General features: G+C 37.9%; 2 protein-coding genes across 2 annotated transcripts in view; one reads left to right on the forward strand and one right to left on the reverse strand.

Annotated features, from left to right (window-relative positions):
• The window catches only part of LOC144979504 (WD repeat-containing protein 5), a 25525-nt gene extending 24342 nt beyond the window's left edge, over nt 1-1183 (forward strand). Inside the window, exon 14 of the mRNA XM_078926199.1 lies at nt 1-1183. This exon is cut by the window's left edge and continues 2061 nt beyond it. The gene's annotated coding sequence lies outside the window, so the exon portion shown is untranslated.
• A 5423-nt stretch (nt 1184-6606) lies between these two features.
• LOC144979513 (palmitoyltransferase ZDHHC12-B-like) overlaps nt 6607-26388 on the reverse strand; it is a 31514-nt gene continuing 11732 nt past the window's right edge. Inside the window, exons 2-6 of the mRNA XM_078926209.1 lie at nt 20580-20719; nt 18710-18925; nt 17001-17167; nt 14659-14797; nt 6607-13271 (exon numbers count right to left, since the gene is read on the reverse strand). Coding sequence (XP_078782335.1) covers nt 13086-13271; nt 14659-14797; nt 17001-17167; nt 18710-18925; nt 20580-20719 — 848 coding nt within the window. The 3' untranslated portion in view covers nt 6607-13085. The remainder of the gene's footprint in view (nt 13272-14658; nt 14798-17000; nt 17168-18709; nt 18926-20579; nt 20720-26388) is intronic.

Raw genomic sequence — 26388 nt, forward strand, 5'->3', positions numbered from 1 at the left:
ATCAGCATCCGTTTGGTAGTTTTTTTCTTGCAGGTGTTTTGGAAATCATATCAATGCTTCCCTGGGCTGGATTAGGATCCTGACCTCCCATAGTGGACAGGGAGGCATTTACTGTGTTTTCTATTCTCCTATATCTGTTTTCCAACTTGCTTTCTGTCTTTGTCTTGGAATGAAATTACTTGGTTTTGTCTTGGCCCTGGCTGGATACCATGACTGGGAGGGAAACAGTCAAATGTTTAGTTAGAGTTTTGGGAGATGATATTTTTTTCCTTGTAAATCACCTCTCTGTTATGCACTGTGTTATGTTTTGTTTTATGTATTATATATGATTTGTAAGCATTTGAGTGTATCTCTCTTAGTTGGGGCCTGTGCTTGTGTCTGGATGAGACTTTTAGGTGATCTCAAGCTAAGTACTTTGATAGTGTGCTCTTGGAATCTACATCTGTTTCCCATTTGAACAAACTCCCCTTTGTCATACCTTTTCTTGGGTACCTTAATTGTAATTCTAGAAATTTATATGATCCCATTTTCTTCCTTTTTACTGGCGCTGATATGACTTTAATGTGTTGCAAGCGCCGTAAAACCCTTAAAAACAATGTCTTTGTCTTGGAATGAGATTATTTGTTGATCTGGCCCTGTTGCTTGTGTCAGGATGAGACATTTAGGTAATCTCAAACTAAATACACTGATAATGTTCTCTTGAAATCTACATCTGTCCCTATTTGAGCCAATTCCCTTTTGTCTTATTTATTCTTGGGTACTTTAATTGTAATTCTAGAACTTTTGACTCTCATTTTATTCTTTTTACTGATGCTGATTTGACCTGAATGTGTCGCAATCGCCGTAAAAACACTAAAAAAAAACAAAAACAAAAAAAGCTATGAGGCTACATGTTTTCTAGCTGGTGATGAGATCTTAATTTGTTGCAAACTCTTTTCTAAACTTTAAACTCAATTGATTGATTAAATCCAATTGTATTAGGTAATAATTGTATTAAGACAAGGTGAATGATCATAAAATTCTGTTGAAATTGGTACAGGTTATTGTAAGATATTTGTCAATTGGGATAACACTGAAATAAAAATGGGAGAGTCTGGTTTTATGTTATTTTATGTTTGTTTTCTTCTTCTTCTTACTTGCCTATTTTTTACCATTGAATAAATGAATTCATGTACAGAATGCAGACAGATTCTTGTTCATTTCTTTTTTATATTTTATTAATGAAAGAAATCTCTCAAGGACATAAGAATATACTTTATTCATCCAAAAAAAAATGGAAATTCGTTTACAGAGGTGGCATGCATGAAAATTTATAAACACAAAGTTGAGAATCTATGGCGACAATGTATATATATAATCTACGCAAATGCACAAAAATGTAAAAATATACAACCAAGAACCAATAGCAACACTTTATATATTAATTTGATAAATTGAGATAGGCCAAACCTCTGGCCTTCAGTCCGAACTTGTGTGTGTATATTTAAAAGATAGTATTTAATTTAAATCACAGTTGCGCGTTAAAAATTCGAACACCATGCGGCAAAAATGAATTAATGTGACATAGGCCCAGTGAGCCATCATTTTTTCTATGCTGCCTTTTCAATATCATTAATTAATTCGACACAATTGTTCGATACTCTTTTGAGGAGAATTTACCTCCTGATGAATGTCATAAACTGAGGGTCGAAATGTGTCTTGAAAGTGCTGCAAAACTCTTAAAAACAAAAACAAAACTTTACCATGTATCAGTGTGTGTAGTGTGTTTTGGTCTCTCTGCTTGTTTTTTTGTGATATTTCCAAAGGTTGTGATTTTATATCATTTATTTCATTTATACAGAATAGCTTGATTCGTCTGTCAACGTTTTTGTTGAGAAATAATGTTTTTTTAAATATTTTGTATTCATGGAATTTTTAAACCCTAACTTCATATAATATTTATAACTTGTCTTAAATAATTTTAAAAACTGTTACTGATACTGATGGCCATTTTCACACACTGCTGTTTTATGAACTGATTTCAAAATACAAAGTAGGACTTCCACCCTTTTTTATCATTACAGTTACAGTGTGAACACGAAATCACACAAGGTGATAGTGATACCCCCCAAAATACATAGATGATAATGAAATGTTTTGACCCGCACTGACTCCAGCATGATGACACCAGCACATTGTTTAAAGAAATTGTTTTGGACTGAATTCAAGTCACCACACAAAGAAAAAATTATCAGACCAGCAGCAACAATAACATGACAGATACTCACAAAGGAGGTGTGTTGACATTAAGATCTAAAATTGTGAACTTCTAATTGTCCATTTAAAAAGTTTAAGAAACAAAAAAAAGTGAAGTTATCAAGTCCTTATGGTCGAAACAAAAAGTTACATTATTATAGATAGAATGCGCTTGGATAAGAAGCTCATAACATTGCCATCCGGAAGTATAACGGACCAACACACAAAACTGTGTATCCATGAACGTTTATAGTCAGGTTAATACAGTTCAGTGAGCATTACTCATAAACGCGGATGGCAAAATACAATAACAAAAACCTGAGTGACGTCATCTTCGAACTCTGGGTGGGGATCCTGACCTCCCATAGCGGGCAGGGAGGTACACACTGTGTCTTCTATCCCATTATATCTGTTTTCCAACATGTTTTCTGTCTTTGTCTTGGAATTGAGATTACTTGGTTTTTTTCTTGGCCCTGGTCGGAGTCCTGGCTGGGAGGGAAACAGTCAAATGCATAGTTATTGTTTTGGGAGATATTTTTTTCCTTGTAAATCATCTCTCTGTTATGTATTAGTATATTTGTTATTTTTTAATGTATTATGTAAGCATTTGAGTGTATTCCTCTTTGTTGGGTTTTGTGCTTGTGTCCGGATGAGACTTATAGGTGATCTCAAACTAAGTACATTGGTGGTATGCTCTTGGAATCTACATCTGATCCCTATTTGTTCCCAGTTCCCCTATGTCTTACTTTTTCTTGGATGCTTCAATTGTAATTCTAGAACTTTTTACTATCCCATTTTCTTCCTTTTTACTGGCGCTGATATAACCTAAATGTGTTGCAAGCGCCGTAAAACCCTTAAAAACAAAAACAAAACATCTTCGAACTATCTATAGGAATAGAGACATGACTTAAACTGGACAAAAACAACTCAGAAACTTTAACATGTACAGAAATGATAGATGTAACCATAATGGAGGAGGTGTAATGGTAGCAATCAAAAACAACATCACACGTGAGCTCCTATCTGATCCAGACACAGAATCAATATTCTGCAAAATACAAAGAGAAACGAAAATAAGCAATCATTAGTAATAGGTGCTATTTACAGACCACCCTCAAGCGCCCTGTACTGTAACACAAGTGTCTGTGAATCACTCCACAAACTTACCATGAAGAACTTAAACTAAAACTTTCTCATCAGTGGTGACTTTAATTTTCCTGACATTGACTGGGGGGTGGGGGGGGGGGGGGGGAAGGGAACATCAACAAACCGACACTATAATAAAGAAACGATGAACGCGCTGAATATTTCTCTGCCGTGGATCTGGTTTTAATGTACATATTTATGTTTTCATTGTTGGCTGAAGAAGGGTTTTGAGTCTGAAACGTTCCATGGTTGTTATTTTGTTCTTTTTTGAAACTGTTATGTTCATTTTTGTTTATTACTATTTAGGGAAACCTGAGTCAACCGTAAACCATCCCGATCCCCTCCCTGTTATAAATTATTTTTGTTGCTCCTGCTGTTTGCATTGGAGTGAATTCTCGTGCTTTAAAAACCTTTTAAAAAATGAACAACAAACAATTATTTTAGCATTTCTAAACAAACATTTATTTGAAATATACAAATAAATTAAGCAATGTATTCAGTTTTATCATATCTTGAAAATTTAAATTAAAAAAAAACAATCAGTGGAAGTCAAATGATAAAATAAAAATATTAAAGAAAAAAAATAAAATAAAGAATCATAACAATAACAACCAAAGATGATAAAAATCAGCTTAAAATTGATAGCAAGCAGTTTTATCTGCATTGTTATTAACATGAACATGAATGGGATAATGGTGGACTTTTCATAACAGTATGTAGTCAAAATCAAAAGGAATGAAAGCTTCCTTTAAATTAATGAAGACATGATGTGAACATTTCGGGTTTCCCCTTTGTCAACAAAACGCAGTGAATGAAACAACTGAAGATGAATTATTCTAAACTATTCGTCTTTAAAGTTTCATTCATTCATGTTTTGTTGACAAAGGGGAAACCCGAAACTTCAACATTATCTGTCTTTGTTAATTAACTGAAAGCTTCCATTCCACTGTGCCATTGTTATGAATTTCTTTGAGCTTCAGGCAGCCATATTTGTACACGGTGGATTTTGAACACGATGGATGATGTCAACAAAACAAAAGGTGTCAGATCTCATGATGATATCCTAGGATCATCTTGATCCGGCTATGTGTCTAGTGGTATGACACTCGCTTTCGGTTCGAGCCTCGTGCTCCTCGGCGCATAGTTGAGTCCTTGGAAAAGGAAAAGTGTAAAATGAGTACCTGGCCGTTAACAGCGTTGTCTTTGTCCGAAAAATTGTAATATCGCCTAATAGGCGGCATGTCCTGTCCTATATGTTAAATGTTGCTGTTGACCAGGGACTCCTTGTAAAGCGCTTTGAGCACATTTAGTGGATATTGCGCTACATAAAAGCTCTTTTTTTTTTTTAAATTAATTTCTTTGAGCTTCAGACAGCCATATTTGTATTAAGGTGGATTTTGAACAGGATGATGTCAACAAAACAAAAGGGCCAGACCACATGATATCCTAGTCCTAGGTTCATCTTGATGAGAAAAATGGGGTATGGAGAAGTGCCAGATGAAAACAATAGAAAGTCACAGGATCTGGATCCGTGCCTAACTCGGGATCTGATTAGTGGACAGCTTAATTTGCTCGCCAATTAAAGACAGTTTGCGGGGTTCGTTGTGGTCCCCACAGTAGTAGTAGTAGTAGAGAGGGGATCATGATTGGTACGAAGTTTGAAAGTGAAAGCCATATTTTTAGAGTGGCTGGATACTGGATAGCTCGGTTGTGCGACCGCTCGCTGTCCTATTTCTCTCCCGGCCAACCGGAGGGTGTCGTGTCGTGTCGTGTCGTGTCTATTGAATCCTGAGTTTGGCACTGGCCCCGTGACTTTTTACTCCATACCCTATTTTTCTTATCATTTTTGATACAAGTGCCCTCTCCACACTTTATCTGAATTAAGACGTAGCCATCGTAAAGTTATGGCCTGACATTGACCAAAAAATGACGTCAATATGCCAGTCTTTTGCCTCAAAAGAAAACAAATCGTGAGTTGTATTCAATAGTTCGACCAATGAAATAACTTGTTTCCATGAGCTCTACTAACGACGACTCACTAGACCTAAAATATGACGTCAAACTGCCAGTCCTAGAGGGTTCTAGTGTCAGGCTATATGTTAACGATGGCTACGATTAGGATCACCTTGAATACATGATGTATGTTATTACTTTGGCTATGTGACACTCCTTTCAGATTGGAAGGTCCTGGGTTCGAGGAAGGCTCTTTATTCACATTCTCTCACCGTACTCAGGTGTAAAATAAGTACCTGGCTGTTAACAGCGTTGTCTTTGAGAAAAATTGTAATATCGCCTACCAGGCATCATGTCCCGTTCTAAATGTTAAGTGTTGCTGTTGGTCAGGGACCCTTTGTAAAGCGCTTTTAGCACGTTTAGTGGATATTGCGCTAGCTATATAAAAGCTCAATTTAAAAATTATTTTTAGAATAGAAATTAGTGAGGGTTGATGCAGGAAGTAGAATTTATACATTCCTGATTAATAAAAAAAAAAAATTGAGCTTTTATATAGCGCAATATCCACTTAACGTGCTCAAGTGCTTTACAAGGGGTCCCTGGTCAACAGCACCATTTAACATGTAGGACGAGACATGATGCCTGTTAGGCAATATTACAATTTTTCGGACAAAGACAACGCTGTTAACGGCCAGGTACTCATTTTACACCTGAGTACGATGAGAGAATGTGAGTAAAGAGTCTTTTCCAAGGACTCGCTATGCGTCGAGCGAGGCTCGAACCCAGGACCTTCCGATCCGAAAGCGGGTGTCATACCACTAGATCACATAGCCGCACATGGCTCAGTAGGTGGAGTGCTTACCCTATAAACTTGAGCATATATATAGCGAAAAATCCACTAAACATGCTCAAGGCGTTTTACAATGTGTCCCTGGCCAACAGCAACACTTAACATTAAAGATAAGACATAATGCCTGTTAGAGGAACACACTCAAATGTTTACAAATTATATGTTAAAAATTAAAAAAAATAACAGCACATAACAAAGAGATGATTTACAAGGGAGAAAATATCATCTCCCAAAACTATAACTATACATTCGACTGTTTCCCTCTCATTCCAAGACAAAGACAGAAAGCAAGTTGGAAAACAGACACAGGGGGATAGAAAACCAACCAAGTACCTCCGCCCTGCCCACTATGGGAGGTCGGAAATGCCATCCAGCTGTTAACATTTGAAATGTGATTAGCAAAAACAAAGAAGTAAAGATGATACAAAGATATTCTCATTTTAATGACATCAATCAGAATTCTAAATGGAATGAAAAAATGTTATTTTCATTTCTTATCTGGTCACATATTTCACAATTTGTTCTGATATTTGAGCACAGTTTTTAATGACATAAATCAGTTTTTAATGACATAAATAAGAATTCTGTATGGAATGATAAAATGTTAGTTCCATTTCTTTACTGGTCACATATTTCACAATTTGTTCTGATATTTGAGCACAGTTTTCAGTCCAATACGTGTCTGATCCGTACACGGTAGTGGAAATAGACTACAATAAATAAATAAATAAATACAACCCAAGAATTTAAAAATTATGAAGAAATAAATATGAGTAAGCGCAATGTGCATAAAGAACAATTTTAAAAAATCAATTTAGTCGAATAGAATCAAGATAAAAATAATAATACATGGATTACAAACATACAAAATAAAAAAATAGAGAAAAAGAAAAAATTCTCACCATGTCATTTAATTGGTTTAGCATGGAATGGGTTGGCGAATGCCATTGAAAGATATGGAACAAACATGGTAACATGGGTGCCAGCAGGAAGAAGTGCTGAAACCTGAAACTAAAATCTCGACACTTTGCCAAACCTGAAAGTGTTCCTACTGAAAATGCGGCCTAAACTTTACTCTTATTTCAAGCAAATATATTGACACAATGAGGAAATTAATTTGATTTTAAAACCAAATTATAATACATAGTACACTGAAAAGTTGGCTGAATCACGTTTTCGAATTTTTACAGGTGCTATTAGGTTATTCTAATCAAAACACTGAAACCGGAGGTATTTGACTTCGAGATATCGCGAAACCGGAATTCCGGCATGAACCGGAAAACTGGCACTCATGCATGGTAAAATATGTACATCATTTGATGTCACTTTTTGATCATCTTTATATGATTTATCTTGACTTTGATATAACCTGTCCAATGTTCTTTTTCTAAAGTGTGAGGGGAAAGGGTGAAATCCATCAAATGATGTTCTACATTTTACCATGTATTTGTTTAATATCTTTCAATCTGGGTGTGTGTGTGTGGGGGGGGGGGGGGGGGGGGCACATTTGGGGGCTGGTCTTAATCATCCCATTCTATGGTAACAACATCAGCAATGAAATGAAAGCATTGACCACATTAGTTAAGATTCAGCATCTTATTGTATAAAAACACAACAGTTGAGGTGGGTTCATTCTTTTATATGGAACACATCGATAAGAAACAACTGGTGTAAACAAAAAAAAAAGTAAAAATTGATTTTTGACGTAACTATTGCACAAAATAATATATGTTTTATGTTTGGTTTTAAGGGTTTTACGGCGCTTGCAACACATTATGGTCATATCAGCGCCAGTAAAAAGGAAGAAAATGGGATAGTAAAAAGTTCTAGAATTACAATTAAAGCACCCGAGAAAAGGGAAGACAAAGGGGAACTGGTTCAAATAAGAAACAGGTGTATATTCCAAAAGCACTCTATCAAAGTACCTACTTAAGTTTGAGATAGTTTGGAGTAAATAAAAAGTAGTCCTGCAGAGCCATAAGGTCTATGGAGCTAGAGTTTATCCCAATTTCTATAGCATGAAATGGACAATGGCAATTTCTTGCTACCCTTTGGATAGGATGCTGGTCTCTCATGCAAAGTACTTTCTGTCAGGTCTAATAGACCCAGCTACCCAATCACAGCTGGGTGGACAAGGGGGTTCAGAAAAAAATAAATAATCTCAACCCTACCCGGGCCTGATCTCAAGTCCTTTTGTGTGCAATACGAGTGCTCCGCCAACTCAACCATTGGGAACCTCAAGTCAATAAATACACAAGCCAATTTTTAAAAATCTGAGAAATGAACAAAGTGAATAGTTTTCCTTTTGATACAAGTCACTGTGTGCATTCTGTGGTCCCAGGACTAGTTCATTCATTATCAAAATTAAACCAACATTCTACCTCATTAACCACATCTGCGGTCTATGGGATCAACAACAAACATTCTACATATCCAGACCAAAAAAACCCCCCGAAAATCGGCAAGAGTTTTCTATTAAAAATAAATCACATAAAGTCTATGGTGATATTTTAATAGCGAATGTTTGTAACTCATTAACACTCTCCTTACCAGCCATTTCCCCAAAACTTCACACCCAACTAGCACAAAAATATTTTTTTTATCACTCAAACACAAAAGCAGTGAGTTCTTACCATACATAATTTTTTTAGTAAAACATGCTTTACAACACACTGTTCATTTTCTTTACATTTTATGATGTACAAAAGAAATTTGAATAAGAAAAATGTTTGTTTTATCGTAACGAATGTGACGATTTTCCTATAGTTGGTAAGGAGAAGGTTAAATTATAAACCGGAAGGCTGATCTGGTAGCTCAATCTCTATGGCAGACATTTTATAACGACTCGTAGAAAATGAAAAACAAAAACCCAAGAAAGCTTCAAATCAATCTCATTACAGTCGTGTTACTTTTGGAAGATTATGATCAACACATTATGGCTGAAGCAAAACATAAGATAGATATGTAAATAAACTTTATTCATATTTATAAATATTTATTTATATACAGTGCAGACCACAAGACATCGATTCGCTTAAAGTCAACACACAACGGTGGTCCTGTTTTGTTTTTATTCATACTTTTATCATTCTTACCAAATTTCTGATACAAAACGACAGAAATTCCACTTTGAGTCACCGTGACTGACTGATTTTATGAACGAGAAAGAATAACGTGAGAGAAAGAAAGGGAGAGAAATTGTATAATGTTTGTTGTTTTGTTTGTTTTTAAGGGTTTTACGGCGCTTGCAACACATTAAAGTCATATCAGCGCCAGTAAAAAGGAAGAAAATGGGATAGTAAAAAGTTCTAGAATTACAATATAAGCACCCCAGAAAAGGTAAGACAAAGGGGAATTGGTTCAAATAGGGAACAGATGTAGATTCCAAGAACACACTGCCAAAGTACTTAGTCTGAGATCACCTAAAAGTCTCATCCAGACACAAGCACAGGTCCCAACTAAGAGGAGTACACTCAAATGTTTACAAATTATATAATATATGTAAACTAAACATAATACAATGCATAACAGAGAGATGATTTACAAGGAAAAAAATATCAACTCCCAAAACTATAACTATACATTCGACTGTCTCTCTCCCAGCCAAGGACTCCGGCCAGGGTCAGGACAAAACTAAGTAATCTCAGTCCAAGACAAAGACAGAAAGTAATTGGAAAACAGATATAGGGAGGAAAGAAGACAGAACAAGTATCTCCCTGCCCACTATGGGAGGTCAGGAACCCCACCCAGTATATGGTTTGCACAAGCACTCTGAAGGCGGTGACTTTCTACCACACAACCCACTCATCTTGATACGAATTCTTACAAATATAACCCACAAAACAGAGGAGGTTTTTTTGTTTGTTTGTTTGTTGCTTTAGGTCTCTTCCAACACAATTGAGGTTATATGAGAGACCGCTGAAACAAAAAAAACAAGCAATCTAACAAAAATAGTACAAATGTCAATCAAAATCATAACCTAAAGATATCATAAGCTAAATTATAAATAACCAAGAACAAACAGGCAGAGGATTTACAGGAAAAAAAATATCCCCTGTCAAAAATACAATCACAAACCAAAGAAGCAGGATAGGCTAGTAAAGCAGAAGAAGAAACGACATCACTATCGGATCGTACACCCATGCGAACATCATAGGTATATGATTCAAGGGTGATGCTCCCATCCAACCACCCGCTGGACGCCATGTGATGAGTCAAAAATCTATTGCAAACTCACAAATATTTGAAATCCCACACATTTACAGTTTCCCTTTCAATCCAATAGAGTCAATCAATCCCACTTTCACAGTCCCCAGGTGTTGACTTTAGGCAGACGGCACTGTCCATCAATGATAAGTACTGTTTTGTTTTGTTTTTAAGGGTTTTACGGCGCTTGCAACACATTTAGGTTATATCAGCGCCAGTAAAAAGGAAGAAAATGGGATAGTAAAAAGTTCTAGAATTACAATTACAGCACCCAAGAGAAAGTAAGACATAGGGGAACTAGGAACAAATAGGGATCTGATGTAGATTCCAAGAGCATACCTCCAATGTACATAGTTTGAGATCACCTATAAGTCTCATCCGGACACATGCACAAAATCCAACAAAGAGGAATACACTCAAATGCTTACATTATACATTAAAAAATAACAAATATACTAATACATAACAGAGAGATGATTTACAAGGAAAAAAATATCATCTCCAAACAATAACTATGCATTTGACTGTTTCCCTCCCAGCCAGAACTCCGACCAGGGCCAGGACAAAACCAAGTAATCTCATTCCAAGACAAAGATAGAAAGCATGTTGGAAAACAGATATAAGGGGATAGAAGACACAATATGTACCTCCCTGCCCACTATGGGAGGTCAGGAACCCCACCCAGTATGATAAGTACAATCAATACAACATGGAAGATATCGGATTCAGTTTTTAGACTAAAACTCTTAATATTCAGGTCTCCAGGGCTTAGCACCATTGTTTTTTTTTTTCTACCTTATTTCTTCTTCCTCTTCCTGTGGCATTCCTGCCTACTTGAAAATTTCAAATTCAGTAAGAAATACAAAATTCATCAGTAATTAATGGTCAGAATTCAGTAATACTAAAGCAAACAAAAATAATGATAGATACACCCTTTTATATATGTATGCCAATGGCCTCCATGATAATAATATGCTTATTGATGACATACTTTCGACACTGCACTGTGTCTACCGATGAGGGTAAAGTTTCTGTGTCGAGTCGATGACGTCACTCGTCGCCAGCCAATGAGGCAATGAGATTTTTTACAATATTATTATTTTTTAATTTAACGTTGCGATCATTTGCATCAGTAATATTTCTTCTATTTCCGTAAGTCCGTAATTGTCCTTACACTTACAATTACGGACAGTCCGTAATAATAGGCAGGTATGATGTGGAAACCTCCAATATTGTTGAGGATGACTCCACAGTTTGTAGGGTCATTTTTAAAACAAATAATAAGATTTAGACCAATTACCTTTTCCTAAAGTAGCCACTAAACCCATGGAGCCAAGAGTTTATCCCGGCTTCTATAGCGTGAAACGGACAATAGCAATTGCTTGCTATCTTTTGGATAGGACGCTAGTTTATCGAAAGTACTTTCCACCAAATCTAACAGACTCAGCTACCCATTCACTACTGAGTGAACAGAGGGGTCAGAAAAAAAAAATCTCCACTGCACCCGGGATGGATCTTGGTCCCTTTGTGTGTGAAGCGAGTGCTCTACCAACTGAGCTATCGGGACCCCAAATTACCTCTTCATACCTTGAAGGTAAATAAATGCCCAACCCAATGGGGAAAATAAAAATCACAACACTTCGAGTCTATATGACATTAAGCATTCAAAAATAGAATGACCTCTGAACTATGAAGGACCAGTATAGGATACTGGCCAAAAATGGTTAAAATGTAACAATAAAAAAAAAAAGCAATGACCTCAGATATAAAAAGAAATGGTCAATGGATCTAAGGGTCGATTCCCATTCTATACAATTCCAGCATTTGTAACACTCTGAGGTCATTTCAGCTTCAGTAAACAGGAAGACAAAGGGATAGTATATTTTTTTAGGTTTTAAAAAGGATAGACATAGAATTTTGCAGCGTTTTTTACACTTAGACTTCAAGACAAGAGGACTTTGAGATCAATCCAAGTGCGACTAGTCTAAGACTACCCAAAACGACCTAAAGTTTCACCAAGACACAGGCCCAGACCCTTAGACAAGAGGGAGGGACACATTCAAATCTTTACAAAGTATTGAAAACACTAAAAGTAAATAAATACAAAAGATAGATGATTTACAAATTTAAAAAGGGGAAAAAAATCACTCCAAATAAGGAGCATAAATTTGACTGTCCCCCTCTTTGTAAAGGATCCTGTTTAGGGCCAGGGCAAAACAAAGAAGTCTCATTCAGGGACAAGGCTAGAAAGCAATATGAAACAAGAAAACCAGACATAGAGAAAACACAAGACAGTGATATTCCTGAGCCACAAAGGAAATTTATAGCCTTCATCCGAAATCAATAAACTAAAACAAGTGGCCAAGGATTCCCTCAATAATTCGACTCCAACACTAAATGTGAGGCTGGATGAGAAAACCTGGGAGATGCGACAAGCTTCAATTCAAAATATGAGCCAAAATCGAAGATAAAGTGTTTCCCAGCGCAACAAATTTTATTCAGAAAAAAAAATCATAACTTGGGTTCTAATAGATATAGAAAGAAAATTTAAAGTGGTAAATGATCAGAAAGATGTGGTCTGTCTACACCACTGTATACACAACTCAATTTTATGACATTTACGCATCTTTCCGTGTTTTCTCAGCCAGCCACACTAAATGTTTACACAGATAATGTTCATAACAATAAGTAGCAATCAGATGATTCCATTCGTTCCTCTGGCCTTGCGTGCGTAGACTTTCTCCCAATTCCGATGCCGCCTGGAACACAGGAAATAGCGCAGGTTTCTGCAAAGTCCCTCGTCGAATGGATTGAAGTCTTCGTCCAGATACTTGAGGTACGGAATCCTCTCCCTTGACGCTGCTTCCCATGTCGTCATGCCCTAGGATTTTATTTTATAAATAACATGACATGGGATTTACTTTATTAAACCATTTATAGGAATTAACAATGGATATCGCCATGGCCACTTCTAACATATTATGGTTACATTATCTACTGCTACTACTACTACTACTACTACTACTGCTGCTGCTTTTGCTACTGCTAATACTACTACTACTATGTTTTTGTTTTGTTTTTAAGGGTTTTACGGCGCTTGCAACAAATTAAGGTCATATCAACGCCAGTAAAAAGGAATAAAATGGGATAGTAAAAATTTCTAGAATTACAATTAAATCACAAAAGAAAAGGTGAGATAAAGGCGAACTGGTTCAAATAGGGAACAGATGTAGATTCCAAGAGCACACCATCAAAGTACTTAGTTTGAGATCACCTAAAAGTCTCATCCAGACACAAGCACAGGTCCCAACTAAGAGGAATTCACTCAAATGTTTACAAATCATAAAATGATGCAGAGAGATGATTTACAAGGAAAAAACAATATAATCTCCGAAAACTATAACTATCCATTTGACTGTTTCCCTCCCAGCCAAGAAACTCGGCGAGGGTCAGGACAAAACTAAGTAATCTCATTCCAAGACAATGACAGGCAACAATTGGAAAATGGGCATGGAGGGATAGAAGACACAGCATGCACCTTCCTGCCCACTATGGGAGGTCAGGATCCCCACCCAGCTACTACTACTACTACTACTACTACTACTACTACTACCAATAATAATAATAATAATAATATTAAAAATCATTGATATCGCCCTATTCCAGGTGCCTTTTCAATACAAATATCAAAGCTACAATTACAGGTCACACACAAAACATGCTGAGGACATTCATACCATAAAACATTTACTCTTTCTCTCTCTCTCAAACTCACACACACACACATTAGTGAATCTATTTTCGTATATTTCTCATAAAATTTAAAATAATTATTTTTATTTTTAAATTTCTAGAATGTCTCTGTCCGATATTTGATTCTCTTCATACAAGACGTGCTGGCTCGGTACTGAGATGGGTCGCATATTTTTACGATATCCAGCCGAAATTATGGGCTTGATTTAACATTGTTGTAGTGAGTATTTTGTTTATCGTCTTTAACCAGACAACTGTCGTGCTCAGGAAACGCGTCATACGTCAACATTCGTCAGGAGCTTCAACAGTCATAACGTCACTTCCCTCGTAATCACGCATAGTAACTTAGTAACTAATAAACTCTCGGAACAATGGCGGACGCCCTTATGAAATATTTCTCAGACGAGTATAAAATATATCCAGAGGAGAAAAACATTATAAATCTGATGAAACCCCCTCTACTGACAGATAATAAATGATCCAAATAAACGCCAACAACAACAGAACCAACTTACCACCACCATGAGGTAGGTGTGAAATCCCATCAGGCCAGCCGTGACCAGCCCACCCAGTACCAAGACGACCATGTCCAAACACAACACCCAATTCAACTTGAGCCAGTCCATCCACTCCATGCGGTGTTCAAAGGCTTCCCTGAGATGACGCCGATGATGATGATGATGACAATAACAATGATGATGATAATAATAACAATAATAATAATAATACTAATAATAATAATAATAATACTAATACTAATAATAATAATAATAATAATACTAATACTAATAATAATAATAATAATAATAATAATAATAATAATAATACTATAATAATAATAATAATAATAATAAATAATAATAATAATAATAATAAATAATAATAAATAAATAATAATACTAATATAATATAATAATACTAATAATATAATACTAATAATAATACTAATAATAATATAATAATAATACTAATAATAATAATAATAATAATAATAATAATAATAATAATAATAATAATAAAGTAATAATAATAATAATAATATATAATAATAATAATAATAATAATAATAATAATAATAATAATAATAATAATAATAATAATAATAATAATAATAATAATAATAATAATAGCATCATATAGACCTAAAAAAAAACCTGGTATGTTTCATTTTACAAAAAACTGAATATCAAAAAAGAAAACCCGGCTCAACCTACGACACCAAATTTCAAAACAGCTTTTTCTTTCCCCTTTTTTCTCCCTATAGAACAAATCCAATAGATGCTTAGATGATCACACCTTTCAACACCAGTAAACAGTAGTCGTGATGGTAAACATAGAAAACTACACAGGTTTTACTATCGATGGCATGTGTCTACGTGAAATACCCACTGTTCTACCACTTGGTCAATAGAACAAACACAGAAAACTATGTGTAAATTGATACATTTATAATATGATTGACAAAATTGTGTGAGTCACCCATTTAGCTGTATAAAAACAATAACAATGATCAGAGAGAGGCTGATTTCATTCACGTCATTGTTTATAAACAACCAACTCTGTTTGTCCGACCATGTGTGAAGGTGTGTCATAAATGCCATGTTTTGATTGGTCAAAAATCTACTGGTTAACTGGTGAGAAAGTCTGATCACCTAAAATTTTATTCTTCCAATTATGAAAAATAACGGACTGCTCTCTCATAATCTTTCTCTTTTTAAAATGAGATCACTGTTTGTTGACAGTATTTGATTGTATGTACACATTTTACACCTGAGTATAGTGACAGAATGTGAGTAAAGAGCCTTTTCTTAGGAAGATACACCAGAAAGTTTACATCAACTCATTGCACTGGAGCAAATGACTCAGCTGTCGATGAGTTTTGGAGCTTCTCCAATGATTTGTGAATTACTTATATTTAATCAAATAGATAGAACGAAGTTGACGTCACTCAGATCTTTCTTGTTGTTTTTTACCATCCATATTTACGAGTAATTCCCACTAAACTGTATTTAAAAAAATTAATTAATTATGCCTTTTGCGCCATGATATCATAAGACATCGTCGCCTAGGCATTCCACGAATAAATATAGATAACTCATCAAACAAGATGTCTGATGTCAACAGGAATCACCCATGTTGTCCAAGTGAGCAAATTGGGGGTTAATAATCTTGCTCAAGGAAAAAAACGAAAGTGCCTGAAGCGGGGCTCGAACCCGGGTCATGCGGGTCACAGTGCAATGCCTTAACCACTCGGCCACTTCGCCCCCGTATTAATCAGACAATAAACGCTCAAGGTTACACATAGTTTTGTGTGTTGGTCCGTTATACTTCCGGATACTAATGTTGTGAGTTTCTTAGGCAAGCGCATATTATCTATAGGGAAAATTTTCTTTTAACTTAAATAAAATGTCCATTGTATAATCCATGGGTGCCAACAGGAAGAAGTGCTGAAACCTGAAACTAAAATCTCGACACTTTGCCAAACCTAAAAATGTTCCTACTGAAAATGTGGCCTAAACTTTACTCTTATTTAATCACCGTTTTTAGCTATACCACTATTAAATGATTACACAGCAAATATATTGACACAATGAGGAAATTAATTTGATTTTAAAACCAACTTATAATACATAGTGAAATACTCACAGTAGAGTTCTCTCTCTAGGGGAGCCAAAGAAGAGAGAGAGACAGAGAGTACCAGAGAGATGTTTTCGAATTTTTACAGATGCTATTAGGTTATTTTACTCAAAACACTGAAACCAGAGGTATTTGACTTCGAGATATCGCGAAACCGGAATTCCGGCATGAACCGGAAAACTGGCCCCTATGGTATAATCTAGCAACTGCTATCACTCACCAGGTAATGTATAAAGTTATGGAAATGAGGGTGAAGGTGGAGAAAAGGAACAGCCAGAAAAACCGGTGGTTGTGTTCACCGATGCACGCCTCTAGCCAGGGACAATGGTGGTCAAACTTACGAACACATCGATTGCAGTCCTCGCAGTGTTTGGTCCTCATGGGTTGCTGGGAAGTTGAATAAAAATGATGGACATACATACTTTCAATGGTGAATTTTGCTATTTTCTATTTTGAGCTTAAAAATACTTGAGCTTTTATAGAATGCAATACCCACTAAACATGCTCAAAGCGCTTTACAAAGGGTCCCTGGCCAACAGCAGCACGTAACGTGTAGAATGAGACATGATGCCCTTTAGGCAATAATACAATTTTTTCTGACAGAGACAATGCTGTTAACGGCCAGGTACTCATTTTACACCTGAGTACAGTGAGATAACTTGAGTAAAGAGCCTTTTCCAAGGACTCAACTATGCGCCGAGCGAGGCTTGAACCCAGGACCATCCGATCTGAAAGTGAGTGTCATACCACTAGACCACATAGCCACACATTTCCATTCTTGTTCTTGTGGTTGGGATGACTGGGCAGTGGCTTCCAATGAATGACACTAACCAAAACGTTGTGATGATCCACCCAAATCCCTGACCTTTCCCCTGCATTCATGAACCATTCTGAAACCACCTAGCAGGTGCCTCACGATGCAATGCCCACCAGATGCTTTGCATGCAGTCTCCACACTGTTACTACAATGCAAGAATGAACCATTCTGAAACCACCTAGCAGGTGCCTCACGATGCAATGGCCAACCAGATGCTTTGCAGTCTCCACACTGTTACTACAATGCAAGCATGAACCATTCTGAAACCACCTAGCAGGTGCCTCACAATGCAATGCCCACCAGATGTTTTGCATGCAGTCTCCACACTGTTACTACAATGCAAGCATGAACCATTCTGAAACCACCTAGCAGGTGCCTCACAATGCCATACCCAACCAGATGCTTTGCATGCAGTCTCCACACTGTTACTACAATGCAAGCCAGTGGGCGATGCAGCAAAGTCCTACTGATTCTGAGCGTGGCCTTCGTAAAGTTATGGCCTGACACTGACTAAAAAATGACGTCAAAATGCCAGTCTTTTGCCACAAAAGAAAAATCGTGAGTTGTATTCAATAGTTCAACCAATGGAATAACTTGTTTCCATAAGCTCTACTAAAGGCAACTCACTAGGAGGTGCAAAAACCAAATAATGACGTCAAACTGCCAGTCCTTTTGGATTTCAGTGTCAGGCTATAACATAATGTTGGCTACGTTCTGAGTGGCTGCGGTTAGAATAGGTTGTGGGCTGTAAATTTGTTGGCTGCCACTGAATGACTCCTATACTATATAATCTAATAATGATCTTCTTGTGCATCTCAAAGGAAAACCTAGCAAACTGATTACGATATAAAGAGTTTATAAAGATTATGAAATAAAAAAAGAGTGAACAATAACATTTCACTCCACATAAACTACCCATGAAAACGTATAGGCATTTGTCATAAAAATATAAAGTAAAATTAACATGAAGATCCTAGGAAATCATGACGGATAAACCATTTGAAAACCAATGATTACAGCAGCTCAAATTTTGATAAAATCAAACTAACTAGCGAATATTTTGTTCCTTCCAGATCCTTCTACAGCTAGCATGACAATTTGTGAAAACTTACACTGATCTCACAATAATCACAGACTCTGCATGAAACACCAGGGCTGGTACTGGTAGGGGTGGGCAACATCTGATTACTGGCTGCGTCGTCCCCATTGTCGTTACCACAGTAACTATCTGGCAGACGAGCCACCATATTCCCTTCCTCTTCATCTTCATCATCATCATCATCATCATCATCATTATCACCTTTCTTGTGGATTGTTGGTTTTATTTTCTGAAATGGATAAATAATACTCTTCAACAGTCGTAACGTCACTTCCTTCCTAATGACGCATGGTAACTTAGTAACACTGGCTCTAAACTATCAGAACAATGGCGGACGCCCGTATGAAATATTTCTCCGCCGAGCATAAAAGCGTATCCAGAGGGAAAAAAAACATAAATTTGATCAGGTTTTGACTTTAACACATTCTAATCACAAGGCATATGAAAATTTCTAACCAGCATGAAGAATAAAAAGTAATGAATTTTTTTGTCTAGAACCAAGATGGCTGCCGTTACCGGGCGGCGTGACATCAGACTACAGAATCCAATTGTAAGGACAAACAATAAGGTACCAATATTCTTCTGATCATCGTTTCTGCAATGGTTAAAGTATTTGTGGGGTGTATCATCCCAACCTCTTGGCTGAGAGGACAGGGGTTTTTCTTTAGGGGTCTCCTTTCCTTAGGTTCCACCTGCCTTTTGGCAAGGCCGAGTACCCATCAGCCATTCTGTGCTAGGGTCGAAGCACTAGTCAGACATGGATTAACAGTCTTGGATGGCAACTGTCTTGATAAAAAGACATTTTGACTATAAGCCAGCTACCAAAATAGAGGCAAGTTAATTTTTTTCCACTTCTATTATCTTACAGAATCCTGACAGCTCAGTTGAAAGAGCTCAGAGACCAGTTTTTTAAACAAGTCTGGGTTTTTTATTTTCCTGATCTCCCTTTCTACTCGGCTGTGACTGGGTAATTCTAACTCAGCTGTGATGAGGTATTGGTGGCAAGAGAGGGGCGTCCCAATCAGACGGTATCAATAAATATCCATTAAGTGCTATAGAAACCAGAGACCTGCACAAACTATGGACCATTGGGCCATATGATTCTTAAGAACGCTTTCTTGAACTTACTCTCTTGTATCAACTGCCACATCTCTGCGGAGCTGATCTAGTTTAAGAAAGATTTAATCCAATGCTGAATATTACATAATTTTATGATTACTTATGTATGTGCACGAACGAGGAAGTGTTGGAGAAGGTGAGAAAGGGAAGAATACTGATCGATAACATCAGAAAGAGGCAGTTACGGTTTCTGGGACATGTGTGGAGAAGAGACGGAATAGAAAAGTTGGTAACATCTGGGATGATCGAAGGAATGAGAGCTAGAGGAAGACAAAGAATGACTTATCTAAATAACCTAAGAATGGCCAAATGTGACTTAAAAAGCAACACAGATTTCATGCGCACAGCAGAGGATGGTGATTCGTGGAGACAGCTGACCGGCAACGTGCTCAAGAGCACAAGCCACGATGGATGATGATGATGTTGGTAAAAAAAACAAAACAAAAACAAACTTGAGCATTTATATAGCACAATATCCACTAAATGTGCTCAAAACGCTTTGTGAAGGGTCCTTAGCCAACAGCAACACTTAACCTGTAGGACTTCTAGACATGACACCGGTTGGAATTTATTACAGTTTTTTCCAACAGAGAAAACGCTGTTAATGGCCAGGTGCTCATTTTACACTTGAGTAAAGTGAAAGAATGTGAGTAAAGAGTCTTTTCAAAGGACTCAACTAATCAATTTTATTTTAATTTATACACAAACCTTTATTTCATGTCAGAAGGTAAAACAAAATATATATATATATCGTGAACACAAACCTTTTTCTTGTCTGATGGTAAAACATATCCTGGGTTAGTGAGGCAGGTGATGAAATACATGGACAATGCCCACACAAGAACACATACATAAGCGAGACCAAGGGGAAGGTTGTGAAGTTCTACAAAACACTGATATAGCACTGGGGAAGAAAAAAAAAGTTTACAAACAGTTTAAAGTTATATATTTTTAACGCATTGACCTAGACCTGTAACAAATGGTGATCAAAAGGCATATTTGAATTTGTTTTCTTTTAAGTAACAGCTAATTCTGATCCAATTACAGTAATGTTTACTGATAAACGTTCAATTCTTCTTCTTGATAATATGATTTTAAAAATTGTTAGTAAAGGAACAGTAAATAATAAGCCATTGAGGGAGAAATTCCATATGCGTCCGCCACTCATATTACAAGTAGTAAACATACATAGCTGTCCACTTCGAATTATTTTTTTTATCCAAATTAAATAAATAAATAAATTGACATTTATCAAGCCACTGAAACGAAAAGTTTTTCATTTATTTTCATTGTTTTATGTCCAGTAAAGCAACAAGTTGTGCAGCCATCTTGATTAGTGACGTCACTAGATAGTTGTTCCCACGAGTCCCCAGGTATGTGTCGTGAACGGATTTCCCAATCTCGTTCACGATGTAAAAAATAAGGAAAAAGTTTAGAAAAAGTCTCCACCGAAGTGGGCGTTCTCCATATATGTAAAGGACATATCTCATGTAGTTCCATATCTGAAGCAGACGTCGGAGGTCATCTTCCGCCAAGCTGATCTATCTCTTGCCAATTCTATTAAAGCAGCGCCACCTTTCTCAGCTTCATCTGTCCAAGTTCTTATCCCTTTCAAATACGTTATTCTTTGTCTTCCTCTTATTCTTTTTCCATTCATCTTTCCAGTCAAGGCGAGTATTTCCAAACCAGGGTGGCGGATAATGTGTCCTAAAAATTCCATTTGGCGTTTGATGATTTTTGTTATCAGTGATCTTTTTCTGTTTGCCATTTCTAAAACATATATGGGCGGTTAAAAACTGCTCTAGAGCACTTCGGGAATCGTCCCGGTCTAGCCTGATTTTTATAACATACCAAAAGTATGGCGGATCGGATCTTAGTAGCAGATACAACGATGGGCGAAGATAGTTGATATGTCTATTTCAAATAAGGCTGTAATAGTCGAGAGAAAGAATGAAAGGTGTCGCGAGCTTTTAAAGGGTAGAAATGATGACGTCACGTTTACGCGGGAGACAGTGAACGAACAGAACATGAAGATTACTCACAACAGCTCGATCGAGACACTGACAGTCATGACATGACAAACACTCACAACAACAACAACAAACCTATCACAATAATCTTCCCCACATTCCTCCCCCTTCTAATTCATGCATCACTTCAATAGTTATAGTCATAAGGGGAAAAAGGAAAATTCTTACCTTGTGAGAATCCGAAGATTATGTTGAATAAAATCAATAAAAATTTGTAGTTTGGAATATTTACACTAAACACACGAAAAAAAAAAATAAATCCTCAGGGGCGAACTCTTCCTCCTGGACGGTCATATATACAAAGGGGGAAGGGATCCACATCTGGGTATGGCTGTACAATATATATACACGAAGGGAGAGGTATCCTTAGGAGCCTGCAAAATAGTAAAGGGATTATTCCTGTTCTGTGCAGCTTAATATTTAGGCTAGTATTTAATGACAGAGTGGAATGCTGCATTTCCCTTATCTATTTGATATTGAATGCTTGCTCAAAATTTTTGAAATTGGAATCAAGGATGTCAGTTAAGCTTAAACCTTTTAAATCTGCGATGGCCTTAGCAGATTCCCCTAGGTAGTGTGGGTGATTTCGCTTTACCAGGGGATTGAAAGGTAAATATGGGGAGTCTGTTTCAAGCAGGAGTCTGTTAATTGGGGTTTTCCTCACTGCTTCTAGCTGCTCTCTTTTAAATGTTTTTATTAAGCCTGAATAACTGAAAAAGGTATTTGGAAACCTACCGAGCCACTTGTCCAGAACTACACCATTACCTGAGAAGGAGTGCAATTGGAGGAATTGTTCTTTACTTAACCTCTTAGATAGAAAATCTAGACAATGCATATATGCTCGGGTTCCAAGATTATCAGAACTTTCCCCTCTGACATGTAAGATTATTGGTTTTAGGGGATTTGCACCTGTTATGAGTGTTCCCACTACATGTTCCTGATCTTCTTGGGTCCCCCTCTTCGTCCAATCAAAGCCAATTTCTCCCAACCCCTGGATAATGTCATTTTGACTCAACTGTCTGACTTCCTTCATAGCATAAGACAGTGCTTTACGGTTCATAGTGGCGTGGGAAGGGTGGATACCTATGGCAATGCCAAAGTTAAGAAATTTGCCTTTCAGCGCTCTTAGCTCGCTTTCGGGGGAAAGTTTATGGGGTCACAGTAGACTATCATCCCACCCAGGATAGGTAAATCAACTGAGGGGGCGGGGTTGACATGGAACTTTAGTAACTGCTCTAACATGTCAATTTGACCCTTTTTCCCTTTGTGCCATCGATCCAAATGGAAATGGGCATCAATAAGTCCCACACACTTACCTTCTTGCTCAGACAAGTCCATGAGCAGATCTAAGTCTGCTGACTTGTCAGGCTGAAAGCTCCTAAACTCTCCCTTCAGACGGGCCAGTTCTGCCTGGGTTTCCTTCAGGTCATTCCGAATGTGGGCTAGGCTCTCCTTGAGTGCTGCATTCTCCTCTTTGAGCAGCCGGAATTGCTTTTGCCTAGCCCCATTCCTCCTGGCCGACTTGCCATTCCCACTGCTGTCTGAGTGGCTCTCCCTCTTCGCCATTGATTCAGAGGGATGATCCCTTGTATCATCTGGCGTTCGAGGTCGAGGGGCCTGTCGTCTAGCCTGTGGTTTGAGGGGTGACCCCTGGTATCATCAGGCTCGTTGTGTGAGGCAGGCTTTGGGCCTCTTCGGTGGTCCCTAGAACCCTCTGGCCTGGTATGGGTTTGGTAGGGCCTGTACCGGTTTCTTCTGGCAGGGGAGCTGTATTTTGTTGGGGAGTTGTACCTGGGGGAGGTGTACCCTCTACCCCTTCCTCTCCTCCGTTCTGCTGGGGATCCATGCCTTCTACCCGGACTGATTGGGAGGCGTGGCCTCTACCCGGGCCGATGGGGAGGTATGGCCTCTACCCTTTCCTCTCCCTCTGCCTTGCCTGCCATTGTGTCTGTCCCCTCCTTTCTGGGCGTCTTGGGCGTCCCGAAAGGCCTGAAATTCCGCCATCAGCTGGATGACTTTGAACTGAGTCTGGCGGTTCATGGTGCTGTGCATAAAAAGAAGATTGATTAGTTAATTTACTTCATTCACATTGAGCATTGGGGACAATGATATTGACCTATTTGAGCCATTTGTCGGTTCGTTAAATTTATACATCGCCCGTGATACCATTCAAAACAGTTATCACATTGGATCATGGTATCACCATCATCGGGTTGATTGCAAAGGCAATAGGTCAGAGCATTACCCGTTATTATGGACTGCTGTTCTTTGTTTATCCATTTCGGTAATGAGGAGTCAGTACACAGCTTTAGGTTGTCATGGTTGACTACTTTCAGTTCATTATTTTTGAGCTTAATTCGATAAACAAAGGGGGAAAAAACCGTCATGATGATAGCGGGGCCAATCCAAACTGGCTTCAATTTCTTTGACACTGTTTTTCCACCTTTCCTATTCAAGAGGTACACAGCATCGCCTCTTTTGAAGGTGTGAACGTGGCTATTCAGGTCATAGTCACGTTTCATCCTTTTAAGCTCTGTCCTTAGGGTTTTTCTAGCAGTCTCATGAGCCAGCTCTAGGCTCTCTTGTAATTTTATGACATGCTCCTCAGTGAGTTCATGTTCTCTTGCGGGTCCAGGTGTCACCAGATCACTTGGAGTTGTCAGCTCCCTTCCTAGCATCAATCTGTTTGGTGTGTAGCCTGTGTGTCGATTGACTGAACTGCGGATAGCAGAAGCAATTAGTGGCACATATTCATCCCAGGTGTTGGGTTTCGAGTGGCTAAAGCTTCTAACTGCTGCCATCAACGTCTTGTTCATCCTTTCTACCTGGCCATTTGCTGAGGGTCTATAGGCGGTAGTTCGCATCTTTTTAATGTGGAGAAGCCGACACATTTCTTTAAAAAGGCTACTCTCGAAATTTCTTCCTTGATCTGATACTATTTCTAGGGGGTACCCAAATCTAGAGAAGAACTCATTCACGGCTGCTCTTGCAGTGATTTCGGCTCCTTGTGATGGTAAGGGTATGCACTCAATCCACTTCGTGAATTGGTCGATGATCACCATGATGAACTCATTACCATTGCGTGTCTTCGTCAAGGGCCCAAGAAAATCAATATGTACCTTTTCCATAGGTATACCTGCATGATTCTGTACCAAGGGGTGCCGATGTTTTTTATTTCTATGTTTACTTTGGTTACATAATGAGCAGCCTTGAACATATTGTTGGACATCCCTTGAGATTTTATGCCAAAATAGGATCCCTTAATCCTCAATTTCATTCGTTGCAATCCTTGGTGTCCTGCACTGGGAATGTTATGGCATAGATTTAAGACCTCTTGCTTAAACTTTGGGGGCACCACTAGTAGTCTCTTTCATCCGTACCTCTTTTATATATGATGTCGTCTTGCAGGTAGAAAAGGTTACGGTTTAGCCAGTAAAATTTTTGTGCCGCATTTGCCAGTTTGAGATCTGCTTGGCGTGGTATGGTCTTGTCTTTGAACCAGTTGACCAAAAACACTAGGCTGGGGTCCTCAGCTTGTGCTTCTCCACTCTTGCTTAGTATTTGTGAATATTTCTTCTGAATTGATCTGGTTGTGAGGACAAGCACTTGAGAGATCTCGGACAACAATGCGAATTCCAGATGACAATCTCTCTTCACACCTGGGTGCTCTTTTGATTTCAGGGTTGATGATAGGTAACTGGACAACATCATCAATGTCATCTGAGAATTTTGACCACATCCCGTGTACGCGGGTACAGTAATTGCATCCACTGCAGGGTAAATCCTTCAGGTTTATCATGTCTGCATAATGTGGGCAAGGTGTGTCGGTTTTAGGTGGTCTGGAGAGTGCATCTGCGTTTTTTAACTTGGTCCCAGGCCTGTATTCAATTTTCATGGAAAAGATGCTCAGCGCTTCTAACCATCTAGCGAGTTGACCCTCTGGTCTCTTGAAATTCATCAGCCAGGTTAGACTCCTATGGTCCGTGCGCAATATGAATTCTTTCCCAATAAATAGTGACGGAACTGATTGGTAAATCTAACAACTGCCAACAATTCCTTCCGTGTGGTGCAGTAGTTCCTTTGTTGGGATGTTAAAGTAAAACTTCCATATGCTATGACTCTCTCTACTCCCTCTTGTATTTGGAGGAGCTCTGAACCTATAGCGAAATCAGAAGCATCAGTGTCCAGTATAAATTGGCCTTGGGACATGGGAATCGATAGAACAGGCGGGGTACATAGGATCGACTTCGATTGATCGAAAGCTTGCTGCTGTTCGGACTCCCAACAGAATTTCTTTTTCTTCAACAGCCTGGTAAGTGGTTCCATGATTTTTGCCATATCTTTTATGAATGCCCTGTGAAAGTTTACTAACCCCACGTATCTTTCGATATCTTTAACTGACTTTGGTGGGGGCCAGTTCTCAATCACTCCAATGGAAGCATTTGTTAGTTCCAGGCCATTTCTTCCTACCTTCCTTCCCAGGAATTCAACTTCTCGTTGAAACAGATCAAACTTCTTTGGCTTTAATCTAAGTCCAAATTGT

The sequence above is a fragment of the Berghia stephanieae genome, chromosome 9 (genome assembly GCF_034508935.2).
Source record: "Berghia stephanieae isolate SIO BIC M18660-M18661 chromosome 9, UCSD_Bste_1.3, whole genome shotgun sequence".
NCBI lineage: Eukaryota > Metazoa > Mollusca > Gastropoda > Nudibranchia > Aeolidiidae > Berghia > Berghia stephanieae.